Genomic DNA, 27111 nt, shown 5'->3' with positions numbered 1-27111 from the left:
ATTCCAAGTGATACCCCAAATATTATGATTTTTTTTGGATTTTTTTTAATAACTATGAGAAGATAAATTTCCCGATAGTTCGAAAGGACCAATAATTTACTTTGAACTGGTATTGCGACCTCTCTTCTCGCATTAAATTTGGATTCGAAGGTTGCCAGCTGTGCAGATTATGCGTATTAAAGTATCCGTCTTTTTTTAAAGTTGATTCGTCGCTCCATAGAATTTTTCCAAAGAAACGTGGATCTTCTTCTATTTTTGCAAGCATTTGTCGACAAAAAACAATCTTGCATTGTAAACTCTCGGTTGCAGAGCTTGGACGCGTCTAATATGGTAAGTTTTTTTTTGAGAGGAGGAAATACAGTTACGTATTTACGCCCCGGAACGGGGCGTAATATGTCGGACTCGAGTGTCGGAGTGTCGAGTAGCGGACACCCCATACCGACTAAAACCTCCTCTATGCTGTTAGCCATGCTTTTACAGCGACATAGGACATGGGCCGTGGAGGCCGCAAAGACTACGCAACAACAGTCGCGGGGCGTCTCCTAAGGAGACTCGAACCTCGGAGCGGCTGTGTGCTTGTGGGAAGGAGAGAGAATGAATGAATGTGTTTATGAGTGTATGTATGTATTTATTTTTTTATTTAGAGACTTAAAAAAGTGAGCACCATTTACACCATAATTTATAGACCAAAGCATTAGACTAAAACTTAAGGCTGGTGATTGCAACTGGCAGCCCAATTAGACCTAAGCCTGGGCTAGGGCTGTCCAAAAATCCTCGGCCTAATTGTTAAAAAATAACGATGTTACGATGAGGGTAAGATCTGAGTTAAGAGTTACGATGAGGATAAGGTCTGAGTTAAAAGTTACGATGAGGGTAAGATCTGAGTTAAGAGTTACTATGAGGATAAGATCTGAGTTAAAAGTTACGATTAGGGTAAAATCTGAGTTAATTGTTACGATGAGGATAAGATGAGAGTTAAGAGTTACGATGAGGATAAGATCTGAGTTAAGAGTTACGATGAGGGTAAGATCTGAGTTAAGAGTTACGATGAGGATAAGATCTGAGTTAAAGGTTACGATGTGGGTAAGATCTGAGTTAATTGTTACGATGAGGATAAGATCTGAGTTTAAATTACAATGAGGGTAAGATCAGAGTTAACAGTTACGATGAGGATAAGATCTGAGTTAAAAGTTACGATGAGGGTAAGATCTGAGTTTAGAGTTACGATGAGGGAAAGATCTGAATTAAGAGTTACGATGAGGATGAGATCTGAGTTAATTGTTACGATGAGGATAAGATGAGAGTTAAAGTTACGATGAGGGTAAGATCTGAGTTAAGAGTTACGATGAGGGTAAGATCTGAGATAAGAGTTACGATGAGGGTAAGATCTGAGTTAAGAGTTACGATGAGAATAAGATCATAGTTAAATGTTACGATGAGGGTAAGATCTGAGTTGAGACTTACGATGAGGATAAGATCTAAATCAAAATTACGATGAGGGTAAGATCTGAGTTAAAAGTTACGATGAGGGTAAGATCATAGTTAACAGTTACGATGAGGATAAGATCTGAGTTAAAAGTTACGATGAGGGTAAGATCTGAGTTTAGAGTTACGATGAGGGAAAGATCTGAATTAAGAGTTACGATGAGGATGAGATCTGAGTTAATTGTTACGATGAGGATAAGATGAGAGTTAAAGTTACGATGAGGGTAAGATCTGAGTTAAGAGTTACGATGAGGGTAAGATCTGAGATAAGAGTTACGATGAGGATAAGATCTGAGTTAAAAGTTACGATGAGGATAAGATCTGAGTTAAGAGTTACAATGAGAGTAAGATCTGAGATAAGAGTTACGATGAGGATTAGATCTGAGTTAAGAGTTACGATGAGGATAAGATCTGAGTTAAATGTTACAATGAGGGTAAGATCTGAGTTAAGAGTTACGATGAGGATAAGGTCTGAGTTAAAAGTTACGATGAGGGTAAGATCTGAGTTAAGAGTTACTATGAGGATAAGATCTGAGTTACAAGTTACGATGAGGGTAAGATCTGAGTTTAGAGTTACGATGAGGATAACATCTGAGTTAAAGGTTACGATGTGGGTAAGATCTGAGTTAATTGTTACGATGAGGATAAGATCTGAGTTTAAATTACAATGAGGGTAAGATCTGAGTTAAAAGTTACGATGAGGGTAAGATCTGAGTTAAGAGTTACGATGAGGATAAGATCTAAATCAAAATTACGATGAGGGTAAGATCTGAGTTAAAAGTTACGATGAGGGTAAGATCAGAGTTAACAGTTACGATGAGGATAAGATCTGAGTTAAAAGTTACGATGAGGGTAAGATCTGAGTTTAGAGTTACGATGAGGGAAAGATCTGAATTAAGAGTTACGATGAGGATGAGATCTGAGTTAATTGTTACGATGAGGATAAGATGAGAGTTAAAGTTACGATGAGGGTAAGATCTGAGTTAAGAGTTACGATGAGGGTAAGATCTGAGATAAGAGTTACGATGAGGATAAGATCTGAGTTAAGAGTTACGATGAGGATAAGATCTGAGTTAAGAGTTACGATGAGGATTAGATCTGAGTTAAGAGTTACGATGAGGATAAGATCTGAGTTAATTGTTACGATGAGGATAAGATTTGAGTTAAGAGTTACGATGAGGATTAGATCTGAGTTAAGAGTTACGATGAGGATTAGATCTGAGTTAAGAGTTACGATGAGGATAAGATCTGAGTTAATTGTTACGATGAGGATAAGATCTGAGCTAAAAGTTACGATGAGGGTAAGATCTGAGTTAAGAGTTACGATGAGGGTAAGATCTGAGATAAGAGTTACGATGAGGGTAAGATTTGAGTTAAGAGTTACGATGAGGATTCGATCTGAGTTTAAATTACAATGAGGGTAAGATCTGAGTTAAAAGTTACGATGAGGGTAAGATCTGAGTTAAGAGTTACGATGAGAATAAGATCATAGTTAAAAGTTACGATGAGGGTAAGATCTGAGTTGAGAGTTACGATGAGGATAAGATCTAAATCAAAATTACGATGAGGGTAAGATCTGAGTTAAAAGTTACGATGAGGATAAAATCTGAGTTAATTGTAACGATGAGGATAAGATCTGAGCTAAAAGTTACGATGAGGGTAAGATCTGAGTTAAGAGTTACGATGAGGATAAGGTATGAGTTAAAAGTTACGATGAGGGTAAGATCTGAGATAAGAGTTACGATGAGGGTAAGATCTGAGATAAGAGTTACGATGAGGGTAAGATTTGGGTTAAGAGTTACGATGAGGATTCGATCTGAGTTAAGACTTACGATGAGGATAAGATCTGAGTTAATTGTTACGATGAGGATAAGATGAGAGTTAAAGTTACGATGAGGGTAAGATCTGAGTTAAGAGTTACAATCAGGATAAGATCTGAGTTAAGAGTTACGATGAGGGTAAGATCTGAGATAAGAGTTACGATGAGGATAAGATCTGAGTTAAAAGTTACGATGAGGGTAAGATTTGAGTTAAGAGTTACGATGAGGATTAGATCTGAGTTAAGAGTTACGATGAGGATTAGATCTGAGTTAATTGTTACGATGAGGATAAGATCTGAGTTAAAAGTAACAATTAGGGTAAGATCTGAGTTAAGAGTTACGATGAGGATAAGGTCTGAGTTAAAAGTTACGATGAGGGTAAGATCTGAGTTAACAGTTACGATGAGGAGAAGATCATAGTTAAAAGTTACGATGAGGGTAAGATCTGAGTAAAGAGTTACGATGAGGATAAGATCTGAGTTAATTGTTACGATGAGGATAAGATCAGAGTTAAAAGTAACGATGAGGATAAGGTATGAGTTAAAATTACGATGAGGGTAAGATCTGAGTTAAAATTACGATGAGGGTAAGATCTGAGTTAAAAGTTACGATGAGGGTAATATCTGAGTTAAAATTACGATGAGGGTAAGATCTGAGTTAAAAGTTACGATGAGGGTAAGATCTGAGTTAAGAGTTACTATGAGAATAAGATCATAGTTAAAAGTTACGATGAGGGTAAGATCTGAGTTAAGAGTTACGATGAGGATAAGATCTGAGTTAAAAGTTACGATGAGGGTAAGATCTGAGTTAAAATTACGATGAGGGTAAGATCTGAGTTAAAAGTTACGATTAGGGTAAGATCTGAGTTAAGAGTTACGATGAGGATAAGGTATGAGTTAAAATTACGATGAGGGTAAGATCTGAGTTAAAATTACGATGAGGGTAAGATCTGAGTTAAAAGTTACGATGAGGGTAATATCTGAGTTAAAATTACGATGAGGGTAAGATCTGAGTTAAAAGTTACGATGAGGGTAAGATCTGAGTTAAGAGTTACTATGAGAATAAGATCATAGTTAAAAGTTACGATGAGGGTAAGATCTGAGTTAAAATTACGATGAGGGTAAGATCTGAGTTAAAAGTTACGATTAGGGTAAGATCTGAGTTAAGAGTTACGATGATGATAATATCTGAGTTAATTGTTACGATGAAAGTAAGATCTGAGTTAAGGGTTACGATGAGGATAAGATCTGAGTTAAAGGTTACGATGAGGATAAGATCTGAGTTAAAATTACGATGAGGGTAAGATCTTAGTTAAAAGTTACGATGAGGGTAAGATCTGAGTTAAGAGTTACTATGAGAATAAGATCATAGTTAAAAGTTACGATGAGGGTAAGATCTGAGTTGAGAATTACGATGAGGATAAGATCTGAGTTAAAAGTTACGATGAGGGTAAGATCTAATTAAGAGTGTCGATAAGGATAAGATCCGAGTTAAAATTACGATGAGGGTAAGATCTGAGTTAAAAGTTACGATGAGGGTAAGATCTGAGTTAAGAGTTACGATGAGGGTAAGATCTGAATTAAGAGTTCCGATGAGGATAAGATCTGAGTTAATTGTTACGATGAGGATAAGATCAGTGTTAAAAGTTACGATGAGGGTAAGATCTGAGTTAAGAGTTACGTTGAGGGTAAGTAAATAGCCGAATGGTTAGTGACCCAGCTCCAGCTGACCTAGAGGCCCCGGGAAGCGTTGCCAGACGTCCCGTATTTCCCGGGACGTCCAGTATTTCTGTATGTATTTGAACCGTTCTTCGTTTTTGATTATGAAATCATTGATCAAAGTATTCACACATCGGCTCGGTTAACGGTGTAGTGATAAGTATAGACAAATAATACGAAAACGTGCTTTTGGCACTTGCATGACATATACAGGGGGCGCTAGTTGTAGGACAGAGTGTAGTCGAGAAATTAATCACAAATGAAGAAGAAGAGAAAAAGACTTTGGCATATTTGTCCTTTGTCCATAACTTATTGTTTTCGGTAGAAGTAACAATGAAGAAGTTTGAATGAGATACTCTGTCAGTTATTGAGATGCACACTGAAATGCATGGGATTCGCGAGAAGATCAAGCAAAGAATAAAAGACAAGTTTTTTGGTAGTCAAGCGAATGACTTAATGCGTGGATTAACTGCAAACAAATCACTAAATAATGATTTTCTACAGTTCTATTATAACTTCATAGGCTATCTGCTATCACGATATGATTTTTCAGAAATAAAAAGACGTGTGGCACTTGGGGACTGCCGCGGTAAAGCTATTGCATAGCATTTTTTATCAACTTATGCAATTATAATTATTTATTTGTTTTATTTATGCAGTATTTATTTTCCTTTGTTTTTTTTTCTTTGTTACACTTACACTTTTTGAGCGTGCTGACCGATAAGAAAAAATTTTTTCTTTTATTAAGTAAATGAGAAGTTAATATTGTTCAAAATATTTTTAATATCTTACAATACATGTACATTATTCAGGAATATTTATCATTGAAACTATAGGTTTATGGTAACTGAATTAAGAAACATAAGTTTCAGACTTGATATCTTCTATCTGGAAAAAACCGCGTCAATGGTGGTCCCATATTTTGTTGTGGATTCTTGTGGATCATAATTCATTTTCAAATTCAATATTTTCGAAAGAAAAGTTGTCAACCGCTCTGATTTTTTATCAGCGTAGTTGATTTTGAAATTGCCAACCAAAATAAGTGGATATTTGTACCAAGTATTTTCGACCCTTCTTCAGTGCACTCCAGTTGCTCGGATTATTTTTTGGATACACTAAGTGATCCAAAAAAGTGAAAAGAAACTGATAAATTTATTTATCGTAGTTTTATATTTTAACACAAGATGGCACTCGTTTCCCATTTTCACATTATTAATATTTCAAAAATAACAATGTAAATAAAAAAGTAATAATATTGAGGTAATTTTTGATAAAATTAATTTACAAAAAAGCAAACGAAAAAACAGCAAAAAATGTGAGTAAAATTTATCTTGTAGATTTGATTACAGGCAGGATTTGATTTGATAACGGGACAGGTGAAACTAAATAAAAATGCTTGTCATAATAATAAAAATTAAAAAAACGTGATAAAAAAATAAAGTAATTAAATAAAAATCAAGCCGTACCCCAGGCTCGAACCTGGGACCTTCTGCAGTGTGATTCTCTAAGAAACGTTTCAACGTTGCCAGCATCGATGCGGTCTGCGATGTAACATCGTACAGATCATTGTGTTATTTGCAGCGTACAATTTGAAAGGTAGAGGCGTTGCTTTCAGGCCTAGTTTTCTTGGTAGGACGGATATATTAGCACCGGTATCTACTAAGAATGACATCTTTGTTTTCTTGTCTGTGACATAAAGGCGGTATGATGTGTGAAGTACGCCGGGTTCCGCCGCAGCTAACGTCCGTTCTAGTTTCCCGATGGCTCTTTCTTGAAGTTGCAGGGCGTAGTACAATGTCGTGCTTCACTACCAAATCGGAGATGGTAATAGCAGTAAGGTGTTGGTGAGCTATTGAGTGTGCGGGAACGGTGTTGTGACGAGCTTCCATTGTGAGTTGACGAGCGCAATCGGTGGCGATGATAGTGTTGAGATGGCCTTGACTTGAGTTTGGCGACTTCTAGTGATAGTTTTCGTATCTCGTTAATAAGGAATTGTGTGTGATCTACCTGATTTGACGTCGATGATTCTGGATCTGATGCTGGTGGCTGGCTAGAGACGGCTGCTACCTCCTGGATTTGCTCCATCATCGTGTCAGCAAGCAACGCTAGTTCCTCCAGCGTGGACTTCGCGCTGAATGACTCGCTGACGGCGAGCACGGAGCGGACGTGGGCTGGCAGCAGCTTATTCCAGCTTATTCCAGTGGAGTCGGTAACCTTGTCCCTCGCAAGCTTACGCATGCGTCGCAGTAGCTGTGATGGCTTCTGGTCTCCAAGCTCCATCTCGGCGAGTAGCTTCTGGAACTTGCGGCTGTCGGATTCTTCATACACCGATATGAGACGTTCCTTGATGGCTGAATATTGTTTGTCTCTCGGTATGTTGAATAGGATGTCGGAGATTTGATCGATGTCAGCCTTTTCTAATTGGACGAGCACCATCTGTGTCAGCTGGGCTGGACTCCTCTTGAGGTCATCGGTGGCGGCTACAAAGCTGTGATACCACAATCGCGAATTTTTCCGCCAAAATGGTGGTATGCGCATCGACAGTGAAATGCTGGAGATTTCTGTGGCGGTGGGCGCTAGGAGTGACTGAGCCTGGTTTGTGTCTTCCATTTCTTCGTCGGGTGGATATTCCTTGAGCAGAGATTCGTCGAACAGGAATTTGTCGTTTCGGAGAGTTGGTGAAGCTGTTATTCGATGTGTAGCCGGGCAGAGGTTCGGTGTTCTTATTCGGGTTCCTTCCGTCGGTGTTCTTGTTCGGGCTTCCTTCCGTCGGTGTTCTTGTTCGGGTTCCTTCCGTCGGTGTTCTTGTTCGGGTTCCTTCCGTCGGTGTTCTTGTTCGAGGTCACCACTTTAGTGACTGAGCGTTTGGAGATTAAATAAAACAACTGCTTGAGTTGTATGAAGACTGTGAGGAATATGTGGAAGATGATATATTTTACTTCAGTTACATGATATATATACAAAATCCTTAAAACTAGTTTTAGAAAATACACAACAATACTAAAGCTTACATTTTGACCAATAGTTAAACGTGTTTTAAACATTCAATAAGAATTGAGAATAATATTATGTGTTCTATCTCGCTCTAAAACTAATGCTATCGCAGTAAGCCGGCCAGCGAGCGCGCGCTTGTGTAAACTCGCGTCGAACCTCGAGCATCCGATGTCAATGAGCATTTAGCACCCACTCTGTCGCTCATTGATTAAAATTGAATGAATAGTGATCGACGCTGCGACGCTTCAATCGAGTACGCTCGGCCTTGCTGTGAGGTTGTGTAACGCTGAGCATATGACTGATCACGTGAGTATATCTGCAGTCTTCGAGAGAACGTGACGATGCTTGTACTTCGATGAGGTGACTACTGGTGATCTGCATGATTCTATAATAATAATAAGAGCTAATATTACGGTATATAAAATGAAATGTTCTTTTCAGAACGAATCTTTCGACATACGCTTATTACAGTTAATATGCACTATTAATATTTCTACGATCTATAATGCTACGAAGGTATTACGTTACAAGTTAGATACTAGACATTTGTATTAATTGATAATATTGGTTGTAAGTACAGCTACAAACCTGACAGCCCTATTGTTTCAATGAAGTGTACGCACATATAGGTAAGTATTTTACTAACAAGGCTTAGTTTTCGTACTGATACATATGTCTACTGTGACACTATTTTGATAAACAAACAACACGCACAGTGTGCGTGAATTGTTCGAAGTAGAGGTCAGTTCTAAACTCAATTGTTTTCGACGTTTTCACAGCTGTCTTAGTCTATCGAGACGTATTAATAATCTAAGGACAATGGCAATGGCAACCATTTATTAACAGCATAACAATGTACTTATTTATTTATTACTAGGTGACCCGACAGACGTTGTTCTGTTCATAATAAAAACAAAACTCTTGCGGATAGAATTTTGGAAAATCCGTTCTAAGCTGACCTCTACACAGTGAAAAGAATATTCATACCTTTCAAGTCTTTAGCTCTAAAGGTTCCAGAGATATCGTGATGAGTGACGTGGAAATATCTTATTTATATATAGATAAAATAATATTAACAATAATTAATATTATTATATAATAATTGATTTAATTGATTATTTTTTTGTTAGGAACTTCTATAGAATACATTATATTAATACATTTACCTGCAAACCTAATTGATAACGATATCTGCTAAGCAATTGTTGACCGCAAATTCTTCGTAAGGCGCTAATAATTGTATCTATTTTACTTTGACTTTAGCCTCTATATCTGTTAACAGGAGTTTACTCCGTCAAAATTAATTTGCCGGTTACATATATTCCTAAGATACCCTAGATAATTCGTTAACCATAATATACCTACAGCTGCATATAGAAAGTTTTAGCAAAAAAAAAAGAGGTAATCACATTGGCATCCCATTGCCAACTCGACGAACAGACTCCACCCTTTGATTGAATTCATATAGTTTTTAGGAATAGGTTGGAAGACGATAGCGCAGGACCGATCGTCATCGCAATCTTTGGGGGAGGCTTTTGTGCAGCAGTGGACGTCTTCCCGCTGAGATGATGATGATGATGTAGTTTTTAAACCAGAAAACACTACTGATGCAGTAAATAGATAGAAAATCAATCTATAGGATATCGAATATCGATATGTGGTCCAAGGCTAATACTAATATATAAATAACTAATATATAGTAATATAGTATTAAATCCATGAAATGTAAATACGAATAGATGAACTTGGGGTACCGAAATTGCAAATCTATCATAGCTAATTATCGCCTCGAAGCCTTGTTTCTCACAGATACTCGAATGACTGAAAAACATAATATTAAATTCTTACGGCCTTACAAATAAAATTGGCATAAAGTTATAACTAAGCATAAATCAAGAATATGTAAAATGTTTACAAATAGACATTTTGCTTACGAATGGTTTGTCCGGACGTATAACGTTTCCCGCGTAAATTTGCAAGGCAGCTTGTCATTCAGAAAACTTCAGAATTATCATTCTATTGACAGTGTTGTCAACGATATTGTAAACATTTCTTGTTTTCTTTGTATCATCAGTTATAACTTTATACCAAGTTTATTTGTAAGGCCGTTAATGTTTATAAATGGATAAATAGCTCACCGACTTAAAATAATGCGACATCCGCATACTCAAGAAAAAACAGGAATGTTAGAACGTTTATGCTAAATTTTTATATATATTACCTATGGATTAAGGTAAATATGAAAATGCCGATTTGTACTGAAAAATTGTTTTTTTTTTTAATTTTACATATTTATTTAATCAAAATAATTACCATTATTATCTTTACATTGCTGCCATCTAATAGGACATTTATGCCTTTGTGATAGAACTGTGGTGATCTAGATTCGAAAAACTGTGTGTAAGCATTTTGTACTGCCACATGAGAATAAAAAATGGTAGTCTGATGGAAGAAGGTCTGGCGAATACAGAGGGTGATGAATGATTACTAATTGCAGTTCGTGTAGAGTTAAAACTCTCGCGTTATCATTGAGCAATAATCGTGAAGATTGATTGATGAGTTGGGGCTGTTTCACTGCTAGTTTAGCTATTATTATTTAGTGCGGAGTTCGGCACAGTAGACATCTGCCGTTATTGCTAGATCATATCGGAGAAAGCTATAGTTAATAACACCATGCTGAGACCACCAAACAGGTGTGTAAATTTACCAATAAAAACGTAATGGTGTTACGTTTTAGGAAACTGCGGCGTTTGACCTGGGGTCAGCCATTGCATTTATCGCTTACGAAAAAGCAACTCTGTGGAATTTACACTTAACACATAAAACTAATACCGCATCACATAACAAGAATGGACAAATAAATTAGAAAATTGTGAGACTGGCTAGATCAACAAGGGTTGTAACTCCTATTTATAAAAAATAGAACCTATAAAATCATGAAAAAAAATATTGTTGGAAAGATAACAGAATTCCTTGATAAAGAGAATATTATACTTGAGGAACAACATGTGACATTTGTCTCCCGACGATCTATTGTGACTTATCTCTCTTGATAACTGGACTAAAAGTTGGAACAATCATGAACCCACAGACATTATTTAGTAAGACTATGAGAAAGCATATAAACCGGGTTCCTTTCAAAAGGTTAATAAGTAAGCTTTCGGATAATACGTTGTGATTTTCTACACTGGATTGAAGACTTCTTGACTGGATCATTAAGAGTGAGAGTCAGAAACAACTTTTCCCAGCCTCATAATGTTCTCAGTAGTACACCACTGCAAGACTCTGTTCTGGGACCGATCCTGTTAGGATTTTTCCTAACCGACTTTTAACAAGTAATAAATATAACACCTGTACTTGTTTGCAGACAATGCCAAAATATTTAAAACTTTTACCTCGAACTCAACTGTTGACTACAACGGAAAAACACCGATGACCATGCAGCAGTGTTGGAGCTGCTGTATGCATGAATTACAGTTTAGACAGAAAACTGTTCGGAGAGCTCTACGTTTTCGTTGAACGTAAGAAAGTCGAGCGGGCCGGATGGCATTTCTCCAATCGTTCTTAGAACGTGTGCCCCTGAGTTGACGCCGGTGCTAACGCGTTTATTCCTCATACTTAAGAGGCGTAGCCCCTGACTCATGGAAGTTAGCCCTTGTCCATCCGATTCAAAATAAAAGGAGATAGTTCGGATTCGGCAAACTACAGGGTTAAAGCTATTACCTCCCTGCTCTCCAAGTTCATGGAGAGCATAATTAACCGCCAGCTCTTGATATGCCTAAAAGGTCACCAGTTGATCAATTACCAGCAGTGCACTTTCACCATGGTCGGTCGGAAACTTCTAACACATAGATGGGCGGCGGCTATCGAAAGCAAGGGAGAAAGCTTGGCAGTTAGCCTGGATATAGCGAATGCCTTTAATCATGTATGGTACAATACGCTTCTCTCATTACCTCCATCATTTGGGCTTTCCTAGAATTTATGAAAGTGAACGGTTATTGCTCGAACCTGAAGCCCGTGAATGTTAGAGTGCCCCAAGGCAGTGTGCTATCTCCTACACTGTTTCTTCTGCATATCAATGATATTTTGGACACCTCCGACGACTGTACTGGTGAAGGCGTATACATGGGCCATGCAGGTCTCTCTCGGGAAATCGTCGACCAGTGCCTTGCTTGTGTCATCTATCGAGTTTTCTCTTGAGAAGGTCGCAGAATGGGGAAAATTGAGCCTTGTCCCATTTAACCCCCAGAAGACTTAAGTTTGCGCATTTACCACTAAAAAACCTCATTTGTTCACGCCATCCCTCTTCGACAACAGCTCTCTTAAAGCCTCGCCTACAATCGGAATACTGGGTCTCGAAATCTCGAGCGATTGCCAATTCCGTGTCCATCTGAAGGGCAAAGCCAAATTGGTTTCCAAGAAGCTGGGCGTCATTAATATAGCACGGCAATACTTCAAGCTGGCCCACACTCTAGCGCTCTACAAAGCGCGGGTCCAGCCACACATGGAGTATTGCTGTCATCTCTGGTCTGCCGCACCTCAGTATCAGCTCAATCCATTTGACCGCGTGCAACGCAGAGCAGCTTGAATTGTCGGGGTCTCGTGATACCTCTGGTGTTGCAAGAGAATGTGGCAGGTGGTGTTCACTTAACACCAGTTGACCTTGCATGCGCCTTGGCACTAATACCATTTGTCCCGGCCACCTTACAAGGTGTCATTAGATGGACTAAATGTGAATGTGGACATGACTGGAGATACTGGAGATCCTGGATCACTTATTGCGAAGGAACGTACAATACTCTGAAGTATTTTTGCATTTTGAATTAAATTCGTTCATTTTCCGTGTTATTTATACTTCAAGAATCAACGTATTAAAGTACACGTTTTTTTTTGTAAATAGTTTCCCACCACCTATCGATGTTTGCTGAGGTTGTCACTACTAGTTTTAGTACCGCAGACTCTCGCTACATGGCCAACAGCGCCAAAATGGCGAATATCAAACAGGCATAATGGAACTCTTCATTCCATCCTCCTCTGTGCCTATCGGTGGCAGGTCCCAACCATGGTTTGACCGCTCCTGCAAAATGGGCTCTCGCCGAAAGCAGGAGTGCTATCAGGCTTGGGTCAATGCGGTGGTATCTAAGGATGTGAATTCCAGCAAACTTAAAAAACACTTCAATCATGCCTCCAGGTCCTTCAAAAGAGTTATTGCTGACGCGAAGTCCAAGCACATTGGCAGAATTGGCGAGAGACTTGCACGCCTTCCCTCGGGAACTCGTGCATTCTGGTCGCTCGCCAATGCTGTCCAAGGAAACTTCTGCCAGCCAGCCATTCCGCCACTGCACAGGGATGATGACTCGCTGGCCCATGACGTGAAAGAGAAAGCTGATCTCCTGGGCTCCCTCTTCGCGTCCAACTCGACTCTGGATGACCAAGGTGCACCACCACCGCATATTCCGCGGTGTGAGTCATACATGCCGGAGGTAAAAATCCGGCATGGCGCCGTGCTTAAGGCGCTTCTCAACTTGGACATTCACAAATCAAGCGGGCCCGATGGCATGTGCTCCGGAACTGGTGCCGGTCCTTACCCGTCTTTTCCCTCCAAAGTAATTGAGTCGATCATCAACCGCCAGCTCTTGGGATACCTAGAAGGGCACCAGCCGATCAGCGACTGCCAGTACGGTTTCCGTCAGGGTTGCTCAGCTGGTGATCTTCTTGCATACCTCACCCATAAATGGGTGCAAGCGGTTGAGTCGAAGGGAGAGGCGTTGGTGGTGAGTTTGGACATAGCGAAGGCCTTCGATCGGGTGTGGCATAAAGCGCTTATAGCGAAACTGCCATCCTATGGGCTTCATCTGAGAAGTTGTGCAAATGGGTCATTAGCTTTTTGGCTGATCGGAGCATCAAGGTTGTTATCAACGGTGCATGCTCCAACTTAAAACCCATAAACACTGGTGTCCCGCAAGGCTGCGTGCTATCCCCTACGCTGTTTCTTCTGCATATTGGCATACTTGGCGTTGATATATCGAGCGACGTTCAGTTCCGTGGTCACTTGGAAGAGAAGGCCAAACTGGCCTCAAAAAAACTTGGTGTGCTCAGTAAGGCGAAACAGTACTTAACTAAACACCCACAGCCACTTTGTGGAATCAACTACTGGCAGCGGTTTTCCCGAACAGATACGACTTAGGGACCTTCAAGAAAAAAGCCGGCAACGCATTTCTTGACACACCTGTTGTTGCGGATGTCCATGGGCGGTTGCCTCACCTCTCCCCATCCCGTGAGCCTCTTGCCCGTTTGCCCCCTCTCATATATATAAAAAAGGCACAAAAGCACATTGACAGCCGCCAGTCTAGTGGTTTATAGTAGAGGTCAGTTCCTCGACTGCTCGATTGTATGAAACGTGCAGTCATTGTCAGATGACGACTATAATCTTGTAAAATAAAACGGAGATAGCCAATATCCAGTACGTTTTAAGCAACGTCGCCCAAATTGCTACTACTAAACCTTACAATATTGACACTATAGAAGTAGTCCCCGCGTGCCCCTTTTAGATAGCAATAGTTTTGATAGGAGTAGTCTTAGTTCTTGTCTTATTATTATTCTGACTAAAATTACCCCTCACGGAATTATATCGTGTGACATAATGTCACATACTCAACAGATGATTGGAAATGTTAACGAATTTAACATAATAATGAAATGCATGTAATGATAATTATTTATTTATTTTAGGACCATAACATAAAAAAATAATTTCATAAAATCACATATATTGCTTATTAAAATATACTACAGTCAGAACTCTAATAATGGTCAGATAAAATATATTGTGTGATTTGTTATTTCTATTCACATGTATTTATTTTCTTTCATAATTCTAAGTTTTTAAAATATGTATAAAAACTGTATTATATTATAAGATAGATACAAAAACAAAATATCATAAACTTGGAATGCCGCTGGCAGCGGAGTCCTGCCGAAGGGCTAAGCTATCGGTGGCAGGGCCGCAGAAGGCGTCTGTAGTAGGTCTTTGAGCCAATCGCTTAGCGAGAACATTTTGATAATATAATGATCGAGGCTCTTCGATATAGGACCGCCGTAAAGACTATCCGGGCTATGACGGATAAGTCAACGTCTCGTCTGTCATCTCGTTAGCCAAGTCAAAGTACTCGCTGAACTTGTCCTTCTCAGCTATCGTCTATGAGCTAGTCTTCATATGGAATAGTGATTTCGATAAGAACGGCCTACCACTACATTTTCATACATATATAGGCGACAAAAACCCTGCCCGTGATGATAGATCATTCCCAAGAACCTAGCACGAATGATTATTAAAGGAGGAGGTTCTCAAGTCGACGGTATTTTTATGTTTGTTACCTCAGAACTTTCGTCTGGATCAACCAAATTTATTGATCTTTTTTTATTTGAAAGCTGGTCCTTCCCGTGTGGTCCGGTCCCATTTTAATTTGGTCTAGTTCTGACTATGACATCCACGAGAAAACCATATAACTCTTAAATTTGCATTAAGTAGGTAAGTACACATGGACGAATAATTGAATCTAAGAAAAATTTTCAAAAAAACGACCGACTTCATAAAAACTTTTCCAAAGTAATTCCAAATATAAGATACACTAAAAAGTAAAAAAATAATTGCGTTTTCGTCAACAAATTAATAACCTTATCTTAAAATTATTTTTAGAGTTGTCCTAAGTAAATGAAATGATAAATATAAGACTACCTAAAATTATAATCAAATTATTAAGACAGCATGATGTACACATGACAAATACTGTTATCTTTGGAGTCGGTGTCAGCCAAGATAGGTTTGTAACTACATACATAGTTATAGGTGAGATGTGCTTGTGTAGCACTTGTGTGACGACGTGCAAGTGACGAGGCGTGAGGTGAGAGCGGGAAATTTATTCACTTACATGAATAAATTTTAACTGCACCTCCAATGAGCCATTTGTTTATATTTTTTGTTACTATTTGTGTCGCATCAAAGCGGAGTGAAGAAATTCTTACATGTTTATTTGGTTCCCATAAATCTGTTCGTTTTGTTCCTTTTATACATTTTTAGTATTGGATCTAATGAAAACCAACATCCAACATCATGTTCCTTGTTTAATTATCAATCACAGGAAAACGTACAATTAATGTCGTTCTAATTTCTTTATTCCATAAAAATATACCATCCTAAATTATTTATACTAATACTGAATACCTGCTCATGACATGTCTTTAAAATAATGTGTAATAAAATTGAATAAAATAAGTTTAAAATAAATCATTACCCTATAACTTGGGTAAAACTATATCTATGTAATGACAGCATTTTGATTGTCACTGTTTTATGTTATGTTTACTTAGATTACCACAAATTTACTGAAAATAGGACTATGGATCAAAAATCAATACTTTTGGAAAGAATATTTCATATAAAATTTACTTGATACGAGCTTGTTACAAATTATAGTGAAAACGTTAAGTGAAAAGTAATACTTACGCGTGGAAGCTAAATACTGGATTTTTACATTCACTACGGCTTTGGCAACCAGACACAAAACACCCAACCATGGCCTTATCTTTTATAAGTTGAAAGACAGCCGTATCTCACACCAAATATGTTTCAAAATAATAAAATCACATTAATACTATTCGTAAGCTCGATGACATGACAGATCTTTGTTTATCTGCCCCAAAGTTTGACATTGGGCCAAATAAATAAATGGGTTACGCGTTAGCGATGCAAGATCAATAGCTTTGCCCCGTTCTATCTCAGCCTAAGTTGTATATCGCCTGTCCATACTAATTGTATAGCGCCGACGCCACTTCTGTAGCGTTAATATTCTAAGTACTAAACGTAATTTAAATTTTTACTTTGGCAGTCCTGTTTCTTATTACGTAGTATTTACATCCTCGTTGATAGGAGTGAGAGAAACTCTAATTTTAGAATACATATTGTTACATTCTGTATGATGTACAAGTATACTGCACTCATGAAGCAAAGTTCTGCAGTACCTTCACTTTCTATTGTCTGTACCAGTAGTAGTCCAATCATTTAAGCTTAAATTAGGTAAGAATCTCGGAATTCAAGATACCATCTGTAAGTCTGTAAATACTTGTATATTGAAACCCTAAAAGTTGTCTCAAAACCTACATATGGTAGGGTGTATTCAACTATTAAATTTCAGGGTCAAAGTTCACAAAAATCGGTTTTTTGCGTTTTTTTGTAAATATCTCATTTCCTATGGGTTTTTTTGTATTTATTATCAATATTGTAGAATACAACATTCTCTACAAATTTTGTTTAAAAAAATTTTTTATACGGTGAACCGTTTTCGAGAAAGAGGGCGGAGAGCGCGCGGTCACAGAATCACTTCCGGTGCCTCCGGTCCAAGACGCGCCATATATAGTTGATGAACTATTGATAAATCAATGATTATAAATATTTGTCAATTTTATTTATATAGCATATAACCTGTATTTGTAATTTGTACGAAACTTGACAAATACGTGTTTAATAACTTGGTGTAAACTAGGGGTTTGGTATACAATTATTGACACTAATTATTAAAGACCTCTCATGAGTCAAGACGATGGCTGCATCGCTCGACCTTTGCCTTCCAATTTATGGGAAGAAGTATAAATAAAAATATAAGTTTTTAAAAATACGAAATTAGAATTTACTCTAAATTTGAATGTTTAAACTTCAAAAACTAAGTTAAGTACGTACCTTTAACTTTATTTCAATTTTGTATTTATCGAAGTCTAAAGAACTTTTTAGTGGAAAATGGATTTTGATGATGATTTGTATGTATTACCTGAATGGCGGGGGATACCGGCTACTATTGTTTTAATTAACATTATGGAGGATATTAAAACAAAAGTAATTGCTTACACGGCGACGGGCCGGTTAATAAGACAATATATGCGTAATGGAAATACACATTTGCTTGGTGTTTTCTTTTATGGCTTAGACAATACCGATTCCTCCGATAATGTTGCAACTATACAAGGACTTTTAGAAGTTATACCTTTGTCATTACCAAATCTTGAAGACTATAAAAAGTTTAAAAGTCTAAATTTAACATCGTATCAAGAGAGTAAGGAACTGAAATTATCTGATGTGTTATGGCATTGTAGTAAAGTATTCGCGAACTGCAAAAAACAACTTTTATCCCGCAAAATAATAATGCTTACACAACTCCATAAATCTCCAATGATGACTGATCAAATACCAACTTTGAAAAGGGTAAAAGATTTAGTTGATTCCAATATTGAAATATGCATTGTCAATATCTCTGAAGAAGAATATAAAATTGATCCTTTTTACATAAACTTTATCAAAGAATCTATGAAAGGTGAGGATGTTATTATTCCAAAACCTGTTTTTGACTCATGTGACATTGAAAACCAGCTTTATAGAGAATCCCATCGCCATATGGCTGTTGCAAATTTGAACTTTGAAATTGGAGATGGATTTTCTATTGGAGTGGGGGTTTATACATTATTAAAAAAATCTGGTCATACTTACCATAAAAAAGCTGATTTAGACCGAGTTACTAATGCTATAGTATCTAGTGTGACAAAAACTGTTAAAGTAACTGCTGATGATGACTATGAAGACTCTGGATCATCAAAACAATTACCATTACTTAAATCAGAGCTTTTATTTTATCAAGAATATGGAGGAGAAAGGGTCGAATTTACTGAGAAAGAAATGAAATGTATGAAAAATTCATTTGGCCCACCAATGTTAAAATTACTTGGCTTTAAGCCAGCAGTAATAATTTGTAAAGAGAAGTGGTTCTTAAAAATGGGATATTTTTTGTTTCCTAATGAAAAAATTGTTGAGGGTTCAACTGTAGCATTCAAAGCATTACATAAGGCTTGTTCGGACATGAATATGGTAGCTATATGTGTGTTATGTCCCAGAGTTAATGCTAGACCTGCTATTGTAGGTCTTCACCCCTGTAAAAACCCCCTGGAATTATCTGTTGAAATTGGATTTGATGTGATTCACTTACCATTTGTTGAAAATGTAAGAGGTTTAAATATTCAAGATGAAACTGAATCTGTACAAACAGCACATAAGGTTGTTATGAAGGACTTGTTGAACTGTCTTCAATTTAATTATAAACCAGATATGTTTGAAAATCCCAAGCTTCAAGCGGAATATAGGGCAATAGAAGCTATTGCTCTAGAAGATGAGGATATTGAACCTTTTAATGATACAACAAAACCAAATTTAGAAAGGTTTCAAGATATTAAAGAAGATTTATTTGAAGAATTATTTGGGCCATTTGGTGCTCTATGTATTAAAAGGATTTCAGCTAACAATACTGGAAGTAGTAGTAGTATTATTAAAAGAGCTAAAGTAGATAGTATTGACAATGATTTATTAAAGTTAAGAGTTGAGGGTAAGCTTGTGCATGCATATACAGTTGCCCAATTAAAACAAATTTTACACCAGAAGCCAATCAATGGCTTACCAGCTCTTACTGGATTAAAAAAGAATGATCTTATTGAATTAGTTTATAAGTACTTTGGGTGAAAATTAATATGATTTCTTGTAATTATTTTATTTAAGTTACACTTATATATACAAAGAACCATCTGCAGGACCAATATGGTGTATGCCAATCAATAATGCATCTACTAGTGTCCATACACCCAGACCACCAAAACTAAATAGTTTTCCGATTCCCTCTTGCCAATGGCCCAAATAGAAACGATCAGCCCCAAATCCCCCAAGTGTTAATGCTAAAATCAGAGCAGTTCCCCATCTTGTACCAGCTGTCCATGAACACTTTATTTTTTTCAAAAATCTTCTCTTTCCTAAACAAATGATATGATCAGACACTGTGCAATTTGTTCTGAAAAAGATAAATAATATATTATTACCCCATCTCTTAAAAATCAATAGGGCAGTAATTTTAAAAATTAACTCACAAATAATATTTTATTGGTGACGCCAGTGAATTACAGTTAGCTTTTTGTTCACATTGATGTTCCCATTTATCAGTCTGATAGCAAAATCTGCAGATTGAGCTCCTGTTAAAATTTTTGATTCCCTGTAAACATTTTACCATTATAACAGAAATAATATTTGTAAACTACTATTCTGTGAATGACTTTCTTACCTTTTCTTTTAATTTAAGCTAAACTATTCAGATATTATCAGAAAATGTTAGAATTTATTATTTTGTTTGATTTGTTTTTACAATTTAATACTAATATTATTTGGTCAACACCATTTGTGATTTAATATGGTTTAAAATTATATGTTGGTAAAGTTAAATATGGCCTTTGGAAATGGAGAAACACATCATCTCATCATTACAAATAATATGCAATGGCATATTCATGGGATTTGAACCAGGAGAGGCTTTTACTTCATGTGTTTTTCTTAATATTTATTAGCTACTTTTCCTACTTCTGTTATAAAATACATTGGTTTGATGGTGTAAATCATGAACAATTATAATATGGCAGTCTCTAGTAGGTAAAGGTACACATAAATAACAACCTCAACCTGTCCAAACCTCCTTTACTATCATAAGCCAAATTCGAGCTGATAATAATGTTGCTACTATGGTTTTCGGGTGAATACTATTGAGGTACCTTTAGATATATATATACAATTTACAGTGAACATCAGGACAAGAGGTAAGGTTGCAACAGGTCATAAGAACTGGTGCTCTCCCCAAATTTATGCAACATCATTGTGAATACAAGCTGGTAAGTGCATCACCTTTTGGCAGTTTAGAAGACTCAAGCTTGGAGTCTTGTTCCAAAAATAAGTAGATAGACCAATTATCTCCTATGGAATTAACTTGGTAACCCAGGACAGAGCTTGCAACCATGTTAACCAAGTTGCAGTTTATTCTAATAGCTTGTTTACACAGCCATTACAAGATGTAGTATGCTAATGCTGCTCTAGAAACCATCCTGGGGCTAACACAACATCCATATTCAACTAAAAATAACAATGTCCGCTTTACAAAAACTGTTGGGTGTGTGGAATTTAGAGGATACCTTAATAAAGCAAACAATTTAAAAAATGCTGCCTAGGTTGGTACTAAAGCTTATATCAAAGTCAAAAAATCTTTATTCACTTATAAGTTATTTAGTGCAAGTCAGGATGAAGTACAAAAGTTACAATAGCATTCAAATGAGTATAACAATATTCAGTAACAAAATTTAGAACATTAATTCCAACTATCTTTATCATTAAAATAATCTTTCACATTATAATAGACCTTAGATGTTAATTTATTTTTATGATACATTTAAATTTTTTAATAGGTAATATTTTAATTTCATTTGGGAGTTTATTATAAAATATAACACAGTCCACTTTAAAAGATTTAGCAATTTTACGGAGCCTAGTAGATGGAATTGCAAGTTTCTACTTGTTTAGAGTATTGACACTGTGTACATCACTATTCTTTTTAAATTGGCTAATATTTTTATGAGTGTATAGGAGGTCCTCGTATATGTACTGTCATAATATTTATTTCACTAAACTTTTCTCTCAATGAATCCCTTGAACACATTTTATAGACTGCTGGAATTGCTCTTTACTGCAGCACAAATATGTTGTCAATATCTGCAGCCCTACCCCACAATATAATTCCGTAAGACATGACACTATGAAAGTAGCTAAAATATACAAGTCTAGCCGTTTCAACATCTGTCAGCTGCCTAATTTTTTTTATCGCAAATACTGCAGAGCTAAGTTGATTACATAAGTTTTTTATATGAGCACCCCATTGTAGCTTAAAGTCTAATGTAATGCCTAGGAATGTTGTCGTTTCTACTACATCAAGTTTGTCATAATTAATTTTTATAGGTGTTGGTTGGTGCTTTATATTTGGAAGTGTAAATGTTACACATTTTGTTTTCCTTTCATTTAAAAATAAGTTATTAACATTAAACCAATTTACTACTTCAGCAATGTTGTCGTCAACCTGACAGAAATTTTTTTGAAGGTGTTTTATTTTAAATAACAAAACATAGATTAGGATACTTACTTTAGGCATATAATTAATATTTTAGTTATCAGTAAATAGCTATTAATATAATTGATATTGTTATTATTTGTATTTTCAAGGATTACCTTACACTGGAAATGCACAATCGTAAAAGTTGTGTTTTCTAATAAATATAAATCAAGGTATGATACCTAAATTATATATTATCCAAAATAATTACAACATACAACAGCTATTCAGTGGAGATATAAACTAGTAGATTCATACAGATGGTCCCATGGGGTCTGGAACTGTTGCTGGCATCTTCTCACAAAAGGTTAACATATACATACCAATTGCCTTTGGCACTTACAACTCTGTCTTCTGATGTTATTGGAGGAGGAAATAAATAAATTATAGAGGTCAGAAATTGAGACAGTAGTTTTGTCATTGGTATCAGAACAAACATGTTTTAAAATAAAATGTGTTTTACTTACATTACATACAACCTTTGGTTTGACATAGCATGTATAATTGTATACTGCCCCATACACACAATCAATGGATCTGTCACAATTTATGCAGGGGTAATTGAGATCAGTGCAATTCATCATTTCATTTTCTTTTTCCACTACTGGACAGCTTTTCAGATAATCATCAGAACTACTAAAATTTACTATTTTGCCATTGCTATCATCCTTAGATTTTATTTGTTTACTCGTTAAATCCATTTCATTATTAGCTGTAACATGTTGATCATATACAATTGAGTTCAATTTAATATGTTTCATGCTAAAATATTAAAATACTTACCCATATCTGTGACATGGATAGTATTAAATATAATAAGAAGCAACAAAACTAAACTATCTCGAATAGAAATTCTTAGAGGCCGACACCTAAGCATCTTATGTTTTTCTGGTCTGCAATCTACATTTTAAAGAGAGGAATTTTCATTTCTGATTACACCAAAACAAGCCACTAATATTACCCTAAATTTATTAGAAAGTATGCAGTATACATTGTAGAGACTGCAGCAGTTAGAGTTATTTTAAGTCTTTAACAATTAACTCTACTTTCCTTTAAAAAACAAAGTACTCTGTGCTCTTTACACTTTACTGTACCAATCAGTGTTCTGACTTCTGTGCTGTTTCAGTTTTAATTTAAGGTACTCTGTGATATTAGTCTTTGATACTGATTACGAAAACTGGCAAGTGGTCTGTCAGCTGTGAGCTGTCTATCTTGTTTTTATTTTTTCGTATTTGACACATGATATGGCTACGCTATTGTACTTTGGCAATTTTCATTGTCAGACGATGTCGAACGTCAATAAAAATTGAAAAAGTGCAACTTGAAAGCTACCGTTAGCAAAAATTATTATAGTTTGAAACTATAGAAGTAGCACAGACTAATATGATGCTTACGCATGAGAAGTAGTCTCCAAGTGCCCCTTTCAGATAGCAATAGTTTAAACACTACGTTCAAAAGACGGGAGTGCCATAAAAAAAAAATGAGAAATGTCGCTTGTATTGTATTGTACTGTACTAAATCGTGATACCAACATAATCAACTAATAACACTGCCGATATAATAAATATATAGGGTTGAAATCATACCATAATTTTTATCGAAAATTTATATATATATATATATATATATAATAAAAAATAAAATAAAAATAGCCTTTATTGCAGCAACTACATTACATTTAAATATATTGCATAACTTAATTATTAAAAACTTTTCTTGCTGCGTGTCCCTCGACATAGGCCTCCTCTAAATTTTTCCAATTCGTTCTATCTCTGGCTAGACAAGTCCACATGCTTCCGACCAAGTTTCGGATGTCGTCCTCCCATCTTTTGGATTGCCTGCCTCTTTTTCTTTTTCCGTTTCTGGGGTACCACTCCGTCACTTTTTTCGTCCATTTTCCAGAATTGTCTCTGATCATATGGCCTGTCCATCGCCATTTTTGCTGTTTAATAATTTTGCTTACATTTTTAAATTTTATTTTTTCTTTTATGTCCTGCAGCTTCATTCTGTCTCTCAATCTAACACCTAGGACGCTTCTTTCCATAGAATTTTGGCAAGTTTTTAGAGTTGTGAGATTTTTCTCGGTTAGGGCCCATGTTTGTGATCCATAAGTTAAACATGGTAGTATGCAAGCATTAAAAACCTTTCTTTTGTCCTTAATGAGAATATGCTTGTTCTTCATCACTTCGCTGAGCGACCAATATCTTTTCCAGGAGTTCGTGACCCTTCTATCGATTTCTTTTGTCATACAGTCTTTGATTGATAATAAATGCCCCAGGTAAACGTATTCGTCTACATATTCAATTGTTTTACCATCTACTTTAATTTCTTTTTTATTAGAGTTTGTCATTATTTTAGTTTTGTTTACGTTCATTGTGAGGCCTACTTTAACACTTTCCTCTGACAATTGTTGTAGCATATGCTCTAGTTTCTTTGAAGACTCAGAAAATAGTACTATATCGTCCGCAAATCGTAGATGGTTTAGTTTTTCCCCATTTATATTAAGTCCCTCACTTTCCCATTCAAGATTTCTGAATATCATTTCTAATACTGCTGAGAATAGTTTGGGAGATATAGGATCTCCCTGTCTGACTCCTCTTTCTATTGGGAAGTCGCTGCTGGTCTTATCCAATTTTATTCGAGCTGTACTTTTGGAGTATATATTCTTTAAAATATTTATTATTTTTCCATGAACTCCTTGAACTTTAAGAGAGTTCCAAATTGCATCATGTTCTAGCGAGTCAAAAGCTTTGTTGTAGTCGACAAAACCTAGATAATATACACAGTTGTACTCTTTAAATTTTTCTAATATTTGTTTTACCGTGTGTATATGGTCTACAGTCGAGAATTTTGTCCTGAAGCCTGCTTGCTCTTTGGGTTGGTTCTCGTCTAATACCTTAGAGATTCTTGATAGTAATATCTTGGAGAAAATTTTATATATGTTTGCCATCAAACTTATCGGTCTATAGTTTCCAATATCGTTTTTGTCACCTTTTTTATAAATTAATACTATAGTTGATTTAGTCCAGTCTGCCGGAATGCTTTCAGTTTTCAGGATTTGATTAAATAGTACAGTGAGCTTAGGTGCTATTATAGGTAAGGTGGCTTTGAGCATCTCATTTGATATTTGGTCAGGTCCTGGTGCTTTGTCGTTTTTCTGTGATTTGATAGCTGAAACAGTTTCACTAAGAAGGATCTCCGGTAGAGGATCTTTGTCTGTAATAACATCATATTCATTGTCTTTTACATTTTCCGCTAAGTTTCGATAATTTTTAGAACTTTTGTACAGATCACGATAGAACTCGGCTGCAGTTCTTATTATTTCTTCCCTATTCCTAGTTATTCTATTTGTTTTATTCTTGAGATTAATCATCCAATCCTTTTTGTTCATCAGTTTTTTTAGTGCTTTTCTTACTCCTCCAGTTTTGGTAATGTGATCTTGTATAGTTTTATTTCTTTTCTGAGTTATATCTTTGCGTATTTGAGATCTTATTTTTTTACTTAATTCTGCAATTTTAGTTTTAGTGGCCTTATCCTTTTTTGAAATCAACTGTTTTCTTTGTTCTATCAATTTCTCACTTTCATCTGATAGAGTCTTTGCTTCTGGTTTACATTTTACTGTTTCCCTTATTAGGTTAGTTATTAATGAATTATATTGTTCTTCTATATCCTCATAGTTTTTGTCTTCCTGGTTTAAAGCTATGGACAGATTATTTTGTAGTTTTTTGTAATCCTCTGTTATAGGTATTGGCTTGGTGTTTCTATAATTTCTTCTCGACTTTTTGGCTGGTACTTTTTTTAGTGAAGCTCTTACCATTCTATGGTCAGTATTAAAATTAAAATTGTTCAAAACATGTGTATTAGAAAAACATCTCGCTTTATTTGTCATAATAAAATCAATTTCGTTCTTATAATTTCCATTAGGTGACACCCAGGTCCATTTTTTATTAGGTTTTCTTTTGTATTGACTGTTGAGAATTGTTAGTTTATTTTGTAAGGCATAACTGATAATTTTATTACCATTTTTACTGCGTATACCATAACTGGAATTGCCTATTATGTGCTCTTCGCCGGGCTTACGTTGTCCTATTTTGCCATTAAAATCACCCATAACTATAACGTTCTTTTTCATATAATGGTTGATCGATTGTAATGTTTCGAAAAATTCTTCAACTTTCAAACGTTCTTTCTTATTTGTAGGTTCAGTGGGAGCATATACTTGTACGATTGTCCATGATTCATCTTTTACTGATGTTGGTAATTTAATGTTTAAGATTGCTATTCTTTCGGATATACCAATTATTTCTTCTACTTTTGATGACAGATATTTTTTTAACAGAAAACCAACTCCGTAAAGGCCTGGTGTTTCTCCGTTATGATATAGAAGGTAGTTGTCATATTCTTCAATACACTCTCCCATTCTTCGCACTTCGCTTAAACCTATTATGTCCCATTTAATATCGTTGAGTGCTTTTTCAAATTCAAGTAACCTTTCTGGTGAGCTAATAGATCGTACATTTAATGTTGATATGTATATATTATGTTTGTCTTTTTGAGAAGGGTAGTTAACTGTGAAGTTACAATTAGGATTTAGAGGGTGTTGGTCATTTTCCTCCACGATGACCAATCGGCTTGGAGGAAGATTTTCGTAGTTATTCTTAATGTTGTCTGTAACAGTTCGGTTGCCGAGTAAAGGGGATTGCTACTTGTTTTGGTCCGTGCCTTGGTTAAAAGAATTAGAGCGAGCCCGCATTATATCGAAAGCATTGACTCTACTAAATTTTGATGTTGGTGTGTTGTTTACAGACTCTGTTACATTTGGACTTTGTGAAGAAGCATTAGAGCTATATGGCGTAGATGGGGTACGCTTTCGTTTCTCATGACTCTTATTGTTCTTTATTATTAGTTTATCGTATTTGATGTAAGCAAAATTCCCTCTTTTCCTCTCTTCTAGCAATTGAGCTTGTAACGAGCGCCTTTTCTCTAACACCTCTTTCGAGAAGTCTTCTGTTATATAAATATTTTTTGATTTCTTTTTGTTTTTTAAAATTTCAATTTTCTTCCATGTATTTGCAAGCGTTATTA

General features: G+C 36.1%; 2 protein-coding genes across 2 annotated transcripts; one reads left to right on the top strand and one right to left on the bottom strand.

The window, feature by feature from the left end:
• The first annotated feature begins 17665 nt into the window (after window positions 1-17665).
• Window positions 17666-20321, top strand: LOC126977834 (X-ray repair cross-complementing protein 5). The gene has a single exon (XM_050826458.1). The coding sequence runs from the start codon at window positions 17811-17813 to the stop codon at window positions 19572-19574; it is 1764 nt and encodes a 587-aa protein (XP_050682415.1). The 5' UTR covers window positions 17666-17810; the 3' UTR covers window positions 19575-20321.
• On the bottom strand, window positions 19587-23170 carry LOC126977850 (TM2 domain-containing protein almondex). The gene is made up of 4 exons (XM_050826486.1): window positions 22810-23170; window positions 22494-22738; window positions 19973-20094; window positions 19587-19896 (listed from the first exon to the last, which is right to left on the bottom strand). Exons 1-4 carry the CDS (start codon window positions 22901-22903, stop codon window positions 19617-19619), a joined length of 741 nt encoding a protein of 246 aa, XP_050682443.1. The 5' UTR covers window positions 22904-23170; the 3' UTR covers window positions 19587-19616.
• Window positions 23171-27111: the final 3941 nt, after the last annotated feature.

The sequence above is a fragment of the Leptidea sinapis genome, chromosome 46 (genome assembly GCF_905404315.1).
Source record: "Leptidea sinapis chromosome 46, ilLepSina1.1, whole genome shotgun sequence".
Lineage (NCBI taxonomy): Eukaryota > Metazoa > Arthropoda > Insecta > Lepidoptera > Pieridae > Leptidea > Leptidea sinapis.
This window is presented reverse-complemented; position numbering and strand designations above follow the sequence as displayed.

Bases quoted from the DNA above. Each gene is read 5' to 3' on its own strand.
- LOC126977834 (XM_050826458.1), top strand. From the start codon at position 17,811: ATGGATTTTGATGATGATTTGTATGTATTACCTGAATGGCGGGGGATA.
- LOC126977850 (XM_050826486.1), bottom strand. From the start codon at position 22,903: ATGCTTAGGTGTCGGCCTCTAAGAATTTCTATTCGAGATAGTTTAGTT. The intron at 22,739-22,809 runs GTAAGTATTTTA...AACATGTTACAG, and splicing joins TATCCATGTCACAGATATGG to CTAATAATGAAATGGATTTA. The intron at 19,897-19,972 runs GTGAGTTAATTT...TATCTTTTTCAG, and splicing joins TCACCAATAAAATATTATTT to AACAAATTGCACAGTGTCTG.